Genomic DNA, 14621 nt, shown 5'->3' with positions numbered 1-14621 from the left:
TTCGGAACTGAGTATCAAATACAGATGTTGGTTGCCGTTGAGGTTGTATTCCGGGTTTATAACTCTGCTTGAACATACGATGAGGAATTGGCGGTAAAGCAGCTGTCTTTGGTCCAATATCAACGCGACGTTCAAGGAACCTCACGAAGCAACCCCAAGATTGGAAGGCCACCAAGGCTGTTCCTTCAGAACGACTGTCCCTGGCTACCTATCAAACGCAATAGGGGGCGAAAGCATGCTCTCTTCACATGGCATAAACAGTTTCCAACCTTCATTTGTATCACTAGAGGGACAAGTTGTCTAAGCACACAGCCCACTGATTCTGTCTCGTGGTTTCCATTCATCATGCTTGGATAAAGCGAAAATATTACTAGTTTACACAATCCAGAGTCCGAGACGCCTCGGCTCTATCCCGCTCACGCAGTCCCGCCTCTTTGGCCCTTTGTTATTTTTTGTTCATGCTATCGGCGACTACAGACGCCCTATGCTGTCTATGCATTTCAAGAGTGTCCGTCTCCCGCCGCAAGGGACGCGAAGGAGACCTGCTGATGCTGCCATTGGCAGTCAGCTACCTATACGACCAACCCCCATCCATCATGCCAGAGCTTAGAAGTGGATAGCCTGGGAGTGAGTGTTCATGGCGGCCTCCTTGAAAGCCTCGGCGAGCGTGGGGTGAGCGTGGCAGGTTCGGGCAATGTCCTCAGTGGACGCGCCGTACTCCAGAGCCAGGGTACCCTCAGCAATCATCTCACCGGCGTTGGGGCCGATGATGTGAACACCGAGGAGACGGTCAGTCTCGGGGTCGGCAAGCATCTTGACCAGGCCGTCGGTGTCGAGGTTGGTCTTGGCTCGGGAGTTGGCGGCGAAGGGGAAGGTGCCGACTCGGTAGGGGATGTTCTGGCTCTTAAGGTCCTGCTCGCTCTGGCCAACCCAGGCGACCTCGGGGTGGGTGTACATGACGGAGGGGATGGCACCGTAGTTAACGTGGCCGTAACCCTTCTTGATGTACTCGACGACGGCAACAGCCTCCTCCTCGGCCTTGTGGGCAAGCATGGGGCCGAAGGTGACATCACCGACACATCGGATGTGGGGGATCTTGGTTCGGTACTCGGAGTCGATGATAACACGGCCGCGCTCATCGGTGTCGAGGCCAATGTTCTCGAGGCCGAGGCCACCAACGTAAGGTCGTCGGCCGATGGCGACGAGGACGACATCAGACTCGATCTACAGCTTTGTCAGTATCAGACTCATGTCAGGGGCATCTTCAATACGTACGGTCTCGGGCTTGCCGCCCTTGGCGGCATCGACCTCGAGCTTCACCAGCTCACCAGACTTGTCACCGCTGACAACCTTGGTGTTGAGCTTGAACTCCATACCCTGCTTCTTGAGAAGCTTCTGGGCGGCCTTGGCGATCTCAGTGTCCATGCCGGGGCCACCGATCTGGCCGAGGAACTCGACAATGGTGACCTTGGTGCCAAGTCGCGACCAGACGGAGGCCATCTCAAGACCAATGATACCACCACCAATGACGGTCATGGTCTTGGGGATCTCCTCGAGGGCGATGGCACCGGTGCTGGTGATGACGCGCTTCTCGTCAATCTCAAGACCGGGGAAGGGGGTGGCCTCGGAACCGGTGGCGATGAGGATGTTCTTGCCGCGAACGCTGGTCTCGCCGCCCTCGTTGAGGTCGACCTTGATCTCGTTCTCGTTGACGAAAGAGCCGGTGCCCTTGATGTACTCGACGCCGTTCTTCTTGAAGAGGAACTCGATACCTTTGGTCAGGCCGGAGACGGAAGTCTCCTTGGCCTTCATGAAGTTGGCCAGGTTAAGCTTAACATCGCCGACCTCGATACCGCGGTTCTTGGTGTCGTGGAGGATCTGGTGGTAGAGGTGCGAGTTGTTGAGGAGCGATTTTGAGGGGATGCAGCCGACGTTCAAGCAGGTACCGCCAAGGGTGCCGCGCTTCTCAATGCATGTCACCTACACCGGGGGGAAGAGATCTTGTCAGCCCATTCCGTTCCGTTCGCTTGCCCATTCGCCCGAGTACCGAGCTGGGAGCTCGGGTCTAGGATAATCGACCGACCTTCATGCCCTCCTGGCCAGCCTTGATAGCAGCGACGTAGCCGGCCACGCCGCCACCGATGATGACGAGATCCTTCTCCTCTGCGAAATTCCAGTCAGCGACAGCTGTTCGGGTCCAGCTCCGACGAGCTCGGAGGTAACACACCAGATGCAGAGGCATATCCACGGCTCCATCGCGACAGGGAGGACGAGGAGACGACGGCGGGGAGGCTGTCAGGCAAGAAGAGCGAGTGTTAGTCAACGAGCCATTTTTTCCCTCGTCGGTGACCCAACAGAAGCCAGTTTTTAGGAGCTTCTACAAGGACACCAGAAGACGCTGCAAACTCACGTAGACTTTTGGAAGGCAGGACGAGCAACGGCTCGTGATATTAAGCGACTGGAAAGCATCTTGGAGGAGGTTGTGTGGAGAGGCAATGGGGATAGGTTGTGGAGGAGGAGGAGGAAAAAGTCGACAAGAGGCGAGGGCGAAGTTGAGGTTGAGGGAGAGGATCGTTGCCGCAACAAAGCTCGCCCGCTGTCCAAGTTTGGCGGCCGGGCGCACAGGCACTGGACAGACACAGGGAGCTTCGGCAAAGGGAAGCCCGCCCATCAGGTAATTTTTTTCCCAGACCAGCCGAGAGGGTGGCCAGGTACGTACACATTACTGGCTGGCTTCTCGGTGAGGGGGCCACTTACAGCACCCTTCACCTGCTGCGCGTGCTCTGTAAAAAAAAACACCGCCCCCTGGACATGTATCTCCGGCCGAGAGACCGTCTATTGCTGATGGTAGCGTCTCAGCACGTCCCCGGCACCTTCAAACTCTGGAGCTATCAAGTCGGCTAATCAATGCCTGGGATTTCGGGCATTTCGTCCCAACGAACCCCGAAACACCCCCCAAAACCTCTCAATTGCCCCCCCAACGACTGGCCCGCCATCATGGAAGGACAACCTCCGGTCACCGACAACCCGGCGTATCCCGTTACTACCCGGTTTCGGAGGTTGATTGCCCTCGGGATATCGACGTCACCGCCGTCGTCGATAGACGGTTTACGGAGGATGGAGCCGCTTGATACCGGGGGCTCTGCCGAGTAGCGAAACATCCTTATCGCAATTGGCCAGTCCGATGTCGAGGCAATGGTATCATATCTATCCGTTGATGTCTAGACAACGGTCTTGGTTGTTCGAGAAATCATCCCTCTACTGTTACAGCTTGCACAATAGCTTGTGCCTTCTCCCGAACGCCCTCTAGCTTCTTCAACTCCTTGGCGCTGGCCAACTTGGTCTTCCGGACCTTCTTCCGTAGCATCCAATGGATTCCGGCTGCTAAGCCCGGCAGCTCTCGGGCACCGCCAAAGATCTTCTCCACCTTGGCATCCTCCTTGGCGCTGTTGCCTCGACTTCGACATGCCTTGAGGAGCGCAATCATGAATAATTGCACAAACACTGAGGTCCAGTGGTTCGCCTCGGGCAGCTCCACGGGTTTGAGGATAGCAATACTCAACACTCCATCATCCACGAGGGACGCGTAGAAATTCGCAATGTTGCCAAGGCGTCTCTCGTCCTTCATCCGCTCGCCATCCGCCGTCTCGTCTTCTTCTGCGCCCTCTCCGAAAAGGGATTCGCCGAGGTTTCTGAATATCTTCCAAAGACGGTCCTGGATCGCGAATCTGATTCGGCTGTTGCTCGAACATGCTTGCCTCCCCACAAGCGCATAGTAAGGGTTGTACTCCATCTCGCTACCGACGCATTGCACCAGTACCTTGGCAATCTCTAGTTGATCATTCTTCTTAAGTCGGAGGTTGACGAACTGTTTGTAGCCATGCTCATAGTTTGATGCCGTCATAAGAGCTGTGAAGATGGCAATTTGCGCGTTGCCCCTGAGACCCTGTTCCCGAGCCTTTTTGGGAAAGTCTGGAAGGACAATATCCATGTCCTCGGAATCACTCGATTCATAGCCGGCATCTACTGCCGCCGCAGCAGATCCCTTCCGACTCTTATCGAGGAGGGTTTCAGGAACGCTGGCTCCAACCAGCCACCATTCGCCCCTTGTATCTGCACCCTCGATATCCACGAGGCCCATACCCATGGGCGCAAGACCATCAAGTCTTCGCGATTGAGACTTGAGCTCACCCAGCCGTTTCTTTACACGCTGCACGCGTTCCGACACAACAGAGGAGTCCAAGCCTCGTGCCTTCTTTTTGTGCTTGTTCAGATCGGTGATAGTGTCAGCCATGATCTTTGTGCGAACCGACACGTTGTCGTAGCCCGACTTGGAAATAGACTGGTTGAGCACAGCAGAGACGTGCTTAAGCGCTTGCGGATCGTCTCGCCTCAGAAGTTGGCCCGCCATACGACAGATGCGCAGAAGCAACTCGACGTTGATTTCTGTGAGGTCGCCCAAAAGCCTCTCCATGTAGTCGAACATAATTTTGCAGCTGACCACCTCAAAAAAGTACAGCTGAGCGAGGAGGGATAGGATATTCGAAGGTTCCTTCTGAATTGGTGACTCGGGGCTGACGTCCTTGCTGGCCTGTTCGTAATGGGCGTTAAAGTCAACCACCATGCGACGTATCAGATGTCCACCAAAGCTCGATCCAATGATCCGATAAACAGCGGCCAAAAATCCACCCGTGGTGACCAAAAACTGGTCTGTCAAGCTCTGCGGATTACAGATTTGCGCCATGATAACGTCGGTGATGATGTCGGTCACGTCGCCGCGGGCATTCTTTTGGTATAGGTCCTCGACAGACTGCACGATGGAGAGGATGTTGTCGTCTGTCAGTCGGTTGATCAAACCTTGAACCTGTTTTCGTAGTCGGTTTCTGTTCTCTTCTTCAGAACCTGCAGCCCTGCGAAGCGAAGGGGGGACGTATTTCGCAACTGTGACCCCAGTCGTCGGTGCGACGTAGGGGTTTTCGCGTTGGCGTGGTCGAGCTGGGGACTCATCGTGTTCTTCGTCTTCGTCTTCGTCTTCGTCTTCGTCGTCTTCATCGTCTTCATCATCACTGAAGCCCCCGAAGGAATCGTTGTCGTCACCCTCATCGTCTTCGTCATCCTCGTCATCATCATCGTCCTCATCCATCAGGTCGAGATCGTCATCTGCCGAGGCTGCTCCCAGTCAGCGCCTGCGTCTTTGCAGTCTGTAACTCCAGCTTACCCTGATGTGTTGACTTCCTTCTCTTTGAAGCTAGCCACGTGTCGTACTCATCCCTCTTTCGTTTTGAGTCTTCGTCACTCTGGTCCATGTCCATGTCTTCGCCCAGCAACTCCCCAAGACCGTCGTCATCCTTGCGAGAGGATTTGCGCCCCTTGATGCCCAGTTTTCGCTCATACATCTTGATCTCTGCGTCATCTTGGGCAAGCCGCTCACGGGCGGACTTTGAAAGGCGCTCCATGGTGTGTTCTGCTGACGGCGAGGTGGTGAAGACAACGATTAGGGTGAGGAAGGTACGTTGTTATGATGATGCCAAGGAAAGAATGAGAGGAGGACGGAGAAAGTGCGGTGATGATTATGAGTCAATACGAGGAGGAGACTAAAGGAAATTTTTATGATGATGCTGAGAGAAGGAAGGTGGGAGCATAGAGAAAGTAGTCATGATGCAAAGAGAGGCGCAACTTTTTCTCTGTAAAAAATAAACAAAGTTGGCAAGCATCTACGGAGCTCAGAGGAAGGCGGTCCCCACTCAATGCATGAGGTGGGGCGCCCGACGCAGGACCAACTTCAACACCAATGTTGGCAGCCGGGTCAAGGATTGTAGAAGAGACACGAGAATAGCACAACACGTCTACCTCTTGTTAAATATGGTTGTATGATCAGACATTTTACATGAAACATTATAAAATAATGTATCAGATGCTCTATAGTAAGAACATTATTTAATATACAAAGATTGTCAATTCTCGGTTTTGTCTCGACTCGCATAGTTAAGTTCATGAGTCCTTCTTTTCTCAAGGGTGTTTCCTCAAAAGGCCCATGACGATGGTCTTCAGAGTAGGAGAACATCAATAACATGGCAGGAAGTTAGCTAAAACTCATTCCCAAGCTTCAATAACACAATAACATCGTGTGAGAAAGACATCTATGAGAAGCATTCGGCCTTTGCCGAAGTGGTACCGAGAAGAAGGAATCAGTGGGTCTTGGATACCATGTTTGGTGGCGACTACGGTGCATTTTTTCCATGTTACTTCTGTTTGACACAGTGCACCACACAACCTCAGGTGCGTGGTGAGTGTATGGTGGGGCACAAGGCCGAAACTCATCAACGTCGTTCAACATTCACCCTTCACTATCATTTGTTGGCCACGGCTCACTTCTCTTTACCATGGCCGAACCTCGTATTAGCCATGATGAGGTATGAAATTCTTTCCCATGACCGCAGACTCGCTCAGGCCAGCTGCGCAGTGCTCCAAGGAGGAATTGATTCTGACGACACATGACAGTTCTTCGCCAAGTTGGCTGAGCTTTTTGACCACCGCAAGGGGAGTGATCATGGCACCGTCGTCCTGAGCCAGAAACGCCGTAAGTGACTTTCAAAGACAAGCTTCAGATATGCCTGCTGAATCTTGACCAGTGACCTACGGTCAGGACATCCCCGCTCCCTCGGAGGAGGAGCCCTCACCAGACCTGCACCCCGGCAAGCCTCTCCCTCTCATCATCCGGGCAACCAACGCCAAGGGGAAGAAGGAGCGCGCCAAGAAGATCAAGCTCACGACTGTCGTGAATCCCGAGGACCTGGAGGCATTTTACGTGCGGTACGCGGACGTGTGCAAGGCGGGCATGACAGCCTTGAAGCCCAGGGACCGGAGCAAGAAGAAGGCAAAGGCAAAGAAGAAGAAGGCTGCTGCTTAAGCTTGAGACTTTTTGAAGGAGAAATTATGGGATCAAGAGAAGAAGGGTTAAACGATATGCCATGGACTAATGAAATCATGTGCGATACCCCCTCAACCACCAAATCACTTCATATGCAGCCCTCTACAATGCATGAGTGAATTAGCCTCACTGGAACGCGAGAGTAGCCCTCCAGGGGCATGGCAGCACCATTGACGCACAGAGGGCTTTCCCAGGGATGCATCACGGAGCAGTCACATTAAGAGTGCAGTCGATTACTTTGCCAATATATGTTCTGCCAAGATCACTCGCCTTTCCCACTGCAAGAGGCAAATCCCTAACCTTCTCCCTTCACTTTAAATGGCCAACCTGGGAACCCTGACAAATAACAAGCATCATAGTAACTGTTCCCAGCTACGTTGGATAGAGAGCATTGGAAAAGGATGTATGCGTAACGTTGAAATGGATTAAGATAATGTAACAGGTAAAGGCTACGGTAGTAAAACAAAACAAGGCGTCTGTGACCCCATCCCCTCATTAGAAATTACAAGTGTGTGCCAGGGAGCAGAGCTCTAGGAGCGGCGGCCAGTGTTGAGCTGTCCTCGGAAAGCTCCAGGAACAGCAAGGCTGGAGTGCGTGTCGGCAAAGAACAGGGCAGGGTTCTTCTCGATCTGCTTGAGCGTGAATCCTTCGCCAGTGTCCTTGCCGTTCTGGATGACTCCCGTGCGGAACGGGCCCTGGAGGCAGCCGATCGAGGTGCGGCAGCTGCCGTCGCCGACGGGGTTGGGGAAGGCAATGCTAGAACGCACCATGTTAGTTTCTCTCAGTTCTGTAAAGATTGCCGTGTAGACTTACCGAGGAGGGCCTGACTTGCCCCTAGCGGCCTCGTGGATGTGGGTAGCAGTGTTGGCGGGAGACTGGTACTCTCCGCGGAATCCATAGAGGGTGATGTTGTAGCAGATGATGTCCTCCTGCGAGTTGATGCCGAACTTGAAGAGGCCCCAGCTGTTGGCCAGGCCACCGGTGAACTTGTTCTCGCTGTCGACGACCTCTCCGGGGGTGGCCTTGACCTCCCAAGTCGAAGTAAAGGTGAATGGGACAGCGGGCTTGGGCTTGAAGAGGCCGAGGATTCGCTTCTCGTGCTGCTCGTTCTCTGGCATGGGCGAAGCGGTTGCCAGAGTGGCGAGGGCGACGGTGAGGAGGGAGAACTTCATCTTATCTCGGAGGAGTGACTGGCTTGAGTAGAAGGATGAGTAGGAGGTTGTGTTGTTGTAGTGATCTTGGACTGAGAGCTAATGCTTGATGAGGATGAGAGAGTGATTGAAGCCAGTTCACACGTCTTATATAGACACTCATAACGCCTTTGAAGCATAATAGCGGCATCAAAGCAACCGTTCAACAAACGTCATTGTAATCTTAGTCCAGGACTATGCTGAACCCCAAAAGCAAGCCTTTAATCCACACCTCTAACCATACAGAGCCAGAGGAAGAGATTCCGAACTGCAAGCAACGCCAAGGCCGATAATCCACCTGCGCAAGCCGCGTTACCATCATCTCTCTCCCGCAGGCATTCATTCTATCGTCAGAAACAGTATTGCTATACCGCCCCTTTACAGAAGAGAGACTCACCAAAACATCATCACGGGCACCTCCCTGACTTTCACAAGCGTCTTGGTATTGGAGCTAACAGATGCTCACAGCCACCGCTAGCGTCCATATCCCGAGGATCCTGCTTCTTTCTCCTCAAGACTGCTACGGAAGAAGAAGAAGAATGTTTGATACTGCGAAAGGACACGGCTCCCGACGTAGGACAAGACAAGACTAACCTTGGCATCAACCACCTCCGTCAGCCCAGCCAACGCCCTTGCACGGCGGCGCATACTTCCGCAAGACTGGCTCTTGGGTACGAGGCAGAGGGAAGCACTAAAACATTGCAAGTCGATCTTTCGTCTTGGCGTCGTAGGGGGACGCTGCGGATGTGCGAGGTCCCGAGGCGGGACAGCCACCTTAAGACAAGCTTATTTCGAAGCTTAATTGGGCCTTGATCGAGACCACGGCAGTTCGCCATTGGGCGTTCTCCCTGGTGCCGCGTGGCCCGCTTGTCAAACAAGGACGTGTGGGATTACCTTATTAGTCGGCAAGTCTGTCTAGTCGTCCAAGTGGAGGAATGAAATCGGGCAAGCCAAAGTTCTTGGCAGATGTCGATCGACGGCCGTGAGGGGGACGGCAACTCTTGCATCCGGCTTGGTACTATGGTAGATATGCCAGGCAGAGTTGCCGTGCGAAACAAACACTCATTACCGCTTACCAAGCGTTCATACTTGGCCGTTGAGCTTGATCACTGCTCCGAACCTCTTCGGCCTCTTCTAAGCTATTAGCGTCAGTGATCATGTTCCTTCCCGCCTATCTTGGCTGATTCACTTGTCGATCTCGATGCCCCGTTTCCCAAAACGTCCTGTCTGATGATGGGACTTATCATGGCTCCCAGATGTTCTTCTCGTTGATGCCCGATGAGTGACAACCTCTCATCTCAGATGCAGTTCCAACAGCCATAGATGTCATCAAGATATCAACTTTCACTGGCATATGCTTAACAGCCATTCGGCGGAATTGAGTTTAATTCTGAGAACAAGTAAGTTTCTATAGATCCTCCTCCTTTTCGACTAGAAATCATCACCCTTCACAAGGTCACCAGGTGCAGAAAGGCGCACCTGTGCAAGCCCACAGACAGCGCCTCATGAAATGAACTGGTTGTATCATACTGAATGCATCTACCTTTTTGCACATGGCCCCAAAGCACTTCATGATACGCTGCGTGGAGCATCAATCTCTCATTCAAAAGATGAAAATGTTCACCGTCGTCATTACTATCAACGCCGAGGCCATGACCTTCACCAGTCGCTATCCTCGTCCTCGTTACTTATAGTGCACAAAGACAAGGCCAGATTACTCCTCAACGCCGGCAATCATCGTCCAGCCATGATGGACACGCACAACCTTCACTAGAATCGCTCACCCGGCCCGACAAACTGCCATGCGCCCCGAGATGCTACGCACGTCCGCACATATCCTACGCTCTCCCCTTTCACCAAAACCACCTGCCATCATTCTTGAATACCATCAGATAGTTACTCGAGTTACATTCTAGGTAGGGTAGGACCATCTGTGAGGGCTCCGCCCCAAGGTGTCGCCCCTTCGATTCACTCAACGAACAGAACAACCCCTGCTTCCTGGATGCCGCTGGCGCCGTCGTCAACGTTTCGAGGAGGGGTCAAATCGGTCGTGCTGTTTAGTGAGTGAATCCCTCAAACCTCCTCGCCAGTTGTCCCTCAACATATTAAAAGCGTCGATCCATCCTCGAGGTAGAGTTCGATCGCGTATCCGTACGCAAAGACCCTGGCGTCGAGAACCTCCAACTTTTGTTGCCAGCGTGAAAAAAAGAAATGGGACCAAAAGAAAGAACGATTCCAGTAGAGAAGCAACGAAGCAAAGGGAGACGATTGTCACCTCTGCCGGAAAAGAAATGTTCAACCGTCATCGCTTGGGGGCGCCATAGTCGCCCGACGCCCAGTTCCGGTGGACATGCACCACCGCCCTCTTACATGATCTGATCCTGGGTCAAGCCTCCATGCGGGTCCGTGTCCATGACATCGTTACCGCCCTGGTTTAGGTACTTGACGAAGCTGAGGTTCAGGGGACGGCCACCATACTGGTAGCCCTGGAACTTGGCGATGGCTGTCTCGGCCGTCTCGGCAGTGTCGAAGCGGACAACACCAGTGCCGCGGGAACGGCCACTGGGCTCATACTGGATCTCGGCCTGCTCCACCTTGCCGATGGTGGTGAATAGCTCAACCAAATCGTCATTGCTAGTCGACCAGGGTAGCTATGCCAAGTTAGCGAGGTGACCAAACCAGGTGATGATCGAATGGTAGCCTTACGTTGCGGACATAGATGGTCTCACTGCGTTCAGTACCAGTAGTAGCGAAGTCAGTGAAGGGGTTAGGAGGGACGGAGCTGGCAGGGGGCTCAAAGCCGGGACCGCCTGCGCCGCCACCGAATCCACCTCGGCCACCGAAGCCGCCGCCGAAGCCTCCACGGCCCCCGCCAAATCCTCCACGACCACCAAAGCCTCCGCCAAATCCACCTCGCATTCCGCCATAGCCGCCGCGGCCGCCAAAGCCCATGCCAGGACCGCTGCCGGCATATCGGTCCTCGCGAACCTCAAGGACTCGGCCCTGCCAGTCGTAGCCGTTGAATTGCTGAATGGCGTTGCGAGCATCGTCGGGGCTCTCAAAAACAACAATGCCGGATCCCTTGGGACGGCCATCAGGTCCAATGTGGACGTCGGCGCGAATCACGGCACCATTTCGGGCTAGACAAAGGTTAGACTACGAGCCCAGCACGTAATGGACTCAAATGTGGAAGCAACGGGGCACATACCAGCTTGTCGGAAGAGATCCTTGAGATCTTGCCAGCCTACATTGAAGGGAAGCTATATGGAGTCAACAATCATTCACGAGCCGCGCTAGAATTAGGGAGGAACAAACGTTGGCCACGTAGATCTGACGACCACCGCCGCCAGGCGCACCGCCGCCGTATCCGGGGTTGAATCCGCCGCCGCCAGGCATGCCACCGCCGAAGCCGCCGCGGTTGCCGCCAGTTGCTCCGATAAACCGAGGCTCAGCCTCACGGTCCTTGAGTCTCATCGTCAGCTTCAAATCATCTTCGCATTGAGAATGTCGACACTTACTTCACGCACGTAGACTAGGCGACCCATGAGGTTCTGGTTGCTCAGTTGGGCAACAGCCTGTTGGGCTTGCTCCCGTGTAGCATATTCCACAATTCTGCCAATTGTTAGCACAGTCCGGAGCTGCCGGGGAACGATGAGACTTACCCGCATCCCTACAATCAACCCAGGACAGCGTCCCAACCCGTCAACCCAACCATCCATAAAGGCTAAGAGGGAGAAAACCACAAAGGAAAGCCAACCAAAAAAAAAAAAAGACTACGCGATGAAGCCCACCTTCGACATTCCGTTTGGAAGCAATAGCACGTCGGCAAAGAGCACCTCTCCAGCTAGATGACCATCTCGTCAGTCCCACGTTTTCCACCGGCGATCCGCGGCATTGAAAGCCTCACCCTGTCTCATGAAGTCCTTCAGATGGTGCCACTTGACATCGTACGAAAGGTTGCCGACGTAGACTCGGCGGTCCTGCTGGGAGGATTCGCGAATGTTGTTCATCATTTGTTCTCGAGCTGCGGCTCGTTCCTCGTATGATCGATGGGGAGCCTGTCCACTGTATCCTGCACTTGGTCCTCCGCCTGGGGCGCCTGTGCTAGTCATGGGCGAGCGATCACGGTTTCGTCGATAATCGTCCCGGCTGGCTGATCGGCTGCGGGGGGAGTAGGACCGGCGTCGGTGTGTCCGTTCGGGGCTTCTGGAACGTCTGCGAGGAGATCGTGACCTCTCGCGCTGATGAGTGTCAGTAGGAGCAGGGACAAAATGAGGCGATTCCATGCCAAAGCTGGATTGCGTTGAGGCAGGTTGGCCGTGTTGGAGCATTGAAAGAAGAGGGGTATGGCTGTCTCGGGTAAAACAAGGCTGCGCGCGCAAAACGTCTGTGAATCACCGTCTGCGAACGCGGGGGGGAAAGAGCAACAGCGGCAGCAGGACTCTTGCAGACGAGATGATTTGCGCACGCAATAATGACAGCACAAGAAAGAGAAGCGCGTCGCGCGAAGGCCGATCTCGGATGAGCGGAGCCGGCCGAGAGCTTGCCTCAGATATCGAGAGCAGCGATCTGGGTTCCCGTGCGAAGCGGGGAGCCCAGCCCAGACAGCCCCAGACCAGAGGCAGCGAGAGGCCGTGGTGCAATCGCGCGGGGGACCGCACTTGCTCGGCAACGGGAAGACAGCGTTTGCGCGCAGCTCCAGCGGGAAGAGACAGGTGCAAAACGGGAAGATAAGGTAGCAGAAGGGAAGCTTAAGGAATAGTAGGTTTACTCACGGGCCGGTAGGTATCTCCTGTGTCAGCTGTTGAAAGGTGAGCGTTAGAATTGAAGAAACCGAAGAAAGGATAGAACCTCTGTGAAAGACGCGCAAACGGCGAAAAGGGCGAGGAAGAGGAGAGAGTGGTTGAAATAACAGGGAGTGAGGGTAGCTTGGTCGAAGAAGGCAGAGCACTCGGGCTGTAGTGGAGGGGTGGTGGCAGCGTGGTGTGGACCTTGGCGGAGTGATGCACGTAAGGGGGGTTTGATAATGCAGTGGATGAGGAAAGGCGACGCGAAAAAGAAGAGGCGGCACGAAGAGCTTGTCGGAGTGGAATGGGGACGCTCCGAGGCTGCATCAAGCAAGAGGTGGTATCACATTGATTGATGAAGACACTCCGAGGAGTGCGGGTGCAGGCGCAGATACAGCAAGCAGCAAGACAGACACAGCACAGCAGCAACCAGCCAGGCCCGAAGTCAGGCGTAAGCTCTGTCGTGTTCAGGCTTGGGAGTGAGGAAGCTCAGGCATGGGGTGAATTGGGCTCAATTCAGGCTCGGGAGATAGGCTGAGGCAAGGCGACCGCAGCAGGCTCAAGCCGCCCAGCCTCGAGAGGCCGTGGCCGAGGAGAAGTGCAGATGCGCATCAAGCCGTCGACGACGACACACGTTGCTAGACAGGCGCAGACAGACGCGCGTTTGTGGCAGCAGCGTCGCGGGCCAGGATGGATGGGAAGGCAGACAAGGCAGGCGCAGAGGGGGGGATCAAGAAAAAGCCAACGAACATACCCATTGTGACTGTGTGTTCTATTGCGTGCGTGCGTGCGTGTGTGTACGTCCGGACGTACAGGACAGAAACCTCCTACTTGGTTGGGGGTGGGTGGTCTCCTTGTCGCGTTATGGGTGAGTGACGGGTGCGAGTTCGGGTGACGAACGACGGGCGCGACCGGTTCTGAGAGAGGTAGGTTGCGGCGGAGGTAAGCGGAGACGGAGGGTCGACAGTGTCCACGTCGTGGTAAGGACAGCGAGGGACGGACAGGCAGGTTAGGTAGCTATGGGGGCAGCAGAAAACTCGGGCGAGACCAAAAACAAGCCACGGGTCCACGGTCAACCAAAGGATGGCAGCAGCAGCAGTCGCATAAAACGCAAGCAGCAACCTGCAGCACCAAGTGATTCACGGCACACGCGTGGGCTTGCCTTGGGACCAGGCTGGCTGGCTGGCTGAAAAACCTGGGCTGGGCGTGCAACACGCGGGTCGCTCGCTGGGGATGGATGGATGGTATGGGGTTGGTTTTTTTGTCGGCTCCCGCAACCTCTGGGGCGTTGGTACAGTGTCCTTTTTGGGGGTCGGCGAGATCCAGACAGCTGGAGCGAGCGATGGATGGGATAGGATGGGAGAGGAACGGTAAGACGGACGGCGAGGACGGTGGAGGGATGGCGAACGTGGCTCTGGTGGCCGTGTGCTTGGTGCTGACTTCCCAGGCTCTGCGGTCGTAAAAAAGAAAAGAACGCGTTGATGAGATGGGAAGAAACCAGGCGGCGAATGGGAAGGCGGCGCAGGGATGGAGCCAGGGGGAAGGACGCGATGGGATCCACTGTGAGCTTACCGGGCATGAGCATGATAACCGGACATTATTAGCACTCAGACACTCATATCATAGAGCAGGAGGTACCCATGTATCTCGGATGTACCACCACGGCCGGCATTGGATCGTGAGACTGCGGGCATCAACGTAGAAACACCATTG

The 14621-nt window shown here is 54.6% G+C and overlaps 5 protein-coding genes across 5 annotated transcripts; 1 reads left to right on the top strand and 4 right to left on the bottom strand.

Annotated features, from left to right (window-relative positions):
* Positions 1–606: 606 nt before the first annotated feature.
* On the bottom strand, positions 607–2256 carry LRP88_10542 (dihydrolipoyl dehydrogenase; the record flags this gene model as incomplete). The annotated part of the gene is made up of 4 exons (XM_083246998.1): positions 607–1224; positions 1276–1980; positions 2084–2158; positions 2209–2256. 4 exons carry the CDS (start codon positions 2254–2256, stop codon positions 607–609), a joined length of 1446 nt encoding a protein of 481 aa, XP_083098111.1.
* A 994-nt stretch (positions 2257–3250) lies between these two features.
* Positions 3251–5456, bottom strand: LRP88_10541 (uncharacterized protein; the record flags this gene model as incomplete). The annotated part of the gene is made up of 2 exons (XM_083246997.1): positions 3251–5169; positions 5219–5456. The coding sequence occupies 2 exons, from the start codon at positions 5454–5456 to the stop codon at positions 3251–3253; spliced, it is 2157 nt and encodes a 718-aa protein (XP_083098110.1).
* A 927-nt stretch (positions 5457–6383) lies between these two features.
* LRP88_10540 (signal recognition particle, SRP9/SRP14 subunit) lies at positions 6384–6910 on the top strand (the record flags this gene model as incomplete). Its single annotated transcript, XM_083246996.1, has 3 exons — positions 6384–6413; positions 6502–6580; positions 6633–6910. 3 exons carry the CDS (start codon positions 6384–6386, stop codon positions 6908–6910), a joined length of 387 nt encoding a protein of 128 aa, XP_083098109.1.
* A 551-nt stretch (positions 6911–7461) lies between these two features.
* On the bottom strand, positions 7462–8103 carry LRP88_10539 (uncharacterized protein; the record flags this gene model as incomplete). The annotated part of the gene is made up of 2 exons (XM_083246995.1): positions 7462–7687; positions 7745–8103. The coding sequence occupies 2 exons, from the start codon at positions 8101–8103 to the stop codon at positions 7462–7464; spliced, it is 585 nt and encodes a 194-aa protein (XP_083098108.1).
* Positions 8104–10487: 2384 nt separating this feature from the next.
* On the bottom strand, positions 10488–12233 carry LRP88_10538 (RNA-binding family protein; the record flags this gene model as incomplete). The annotated part of the gene is made up of 8 exons (XM_083246994.1): positions 10488–10772; positions 10828–11261; positions 11330–11381; positions 11437–11583; positions 11634–11733; positions 11784–11791; positions 11913–11965; positions 12029–12233. The coding sequence occupies 8 exons, from the start codon at positions 12231–12233 to the stop codon at positions 10488–10490; spliced, it is 1284 nt and encodes a 427-aa protein (XP_083098107.1).
* Between the last annotated feature and the right edge of the window lie 2388 nt (positions 12234–14621).

The sequence above is a fragment of the Fusarium phalaenopsidis genome, assembly GCF_050370095.1.
Source record: "Fusarium phalaenopsidis strain FUZ10S chromosome Unknown contig_32304, whole genome shotgun sequence".
Taxonomy (NCBI): domain Eukaryota; kingdom Fungi; phylum Ascomycota; class Sordariomycetes; order Hypocreales; family Nectriaceae; genus Fusarium; species Fusarium phalaenopsidis.
Note: the sequence above shows the minus strand (reverse complement) of the source record. Positions and strands in the feature narration are given on the sequence as shown.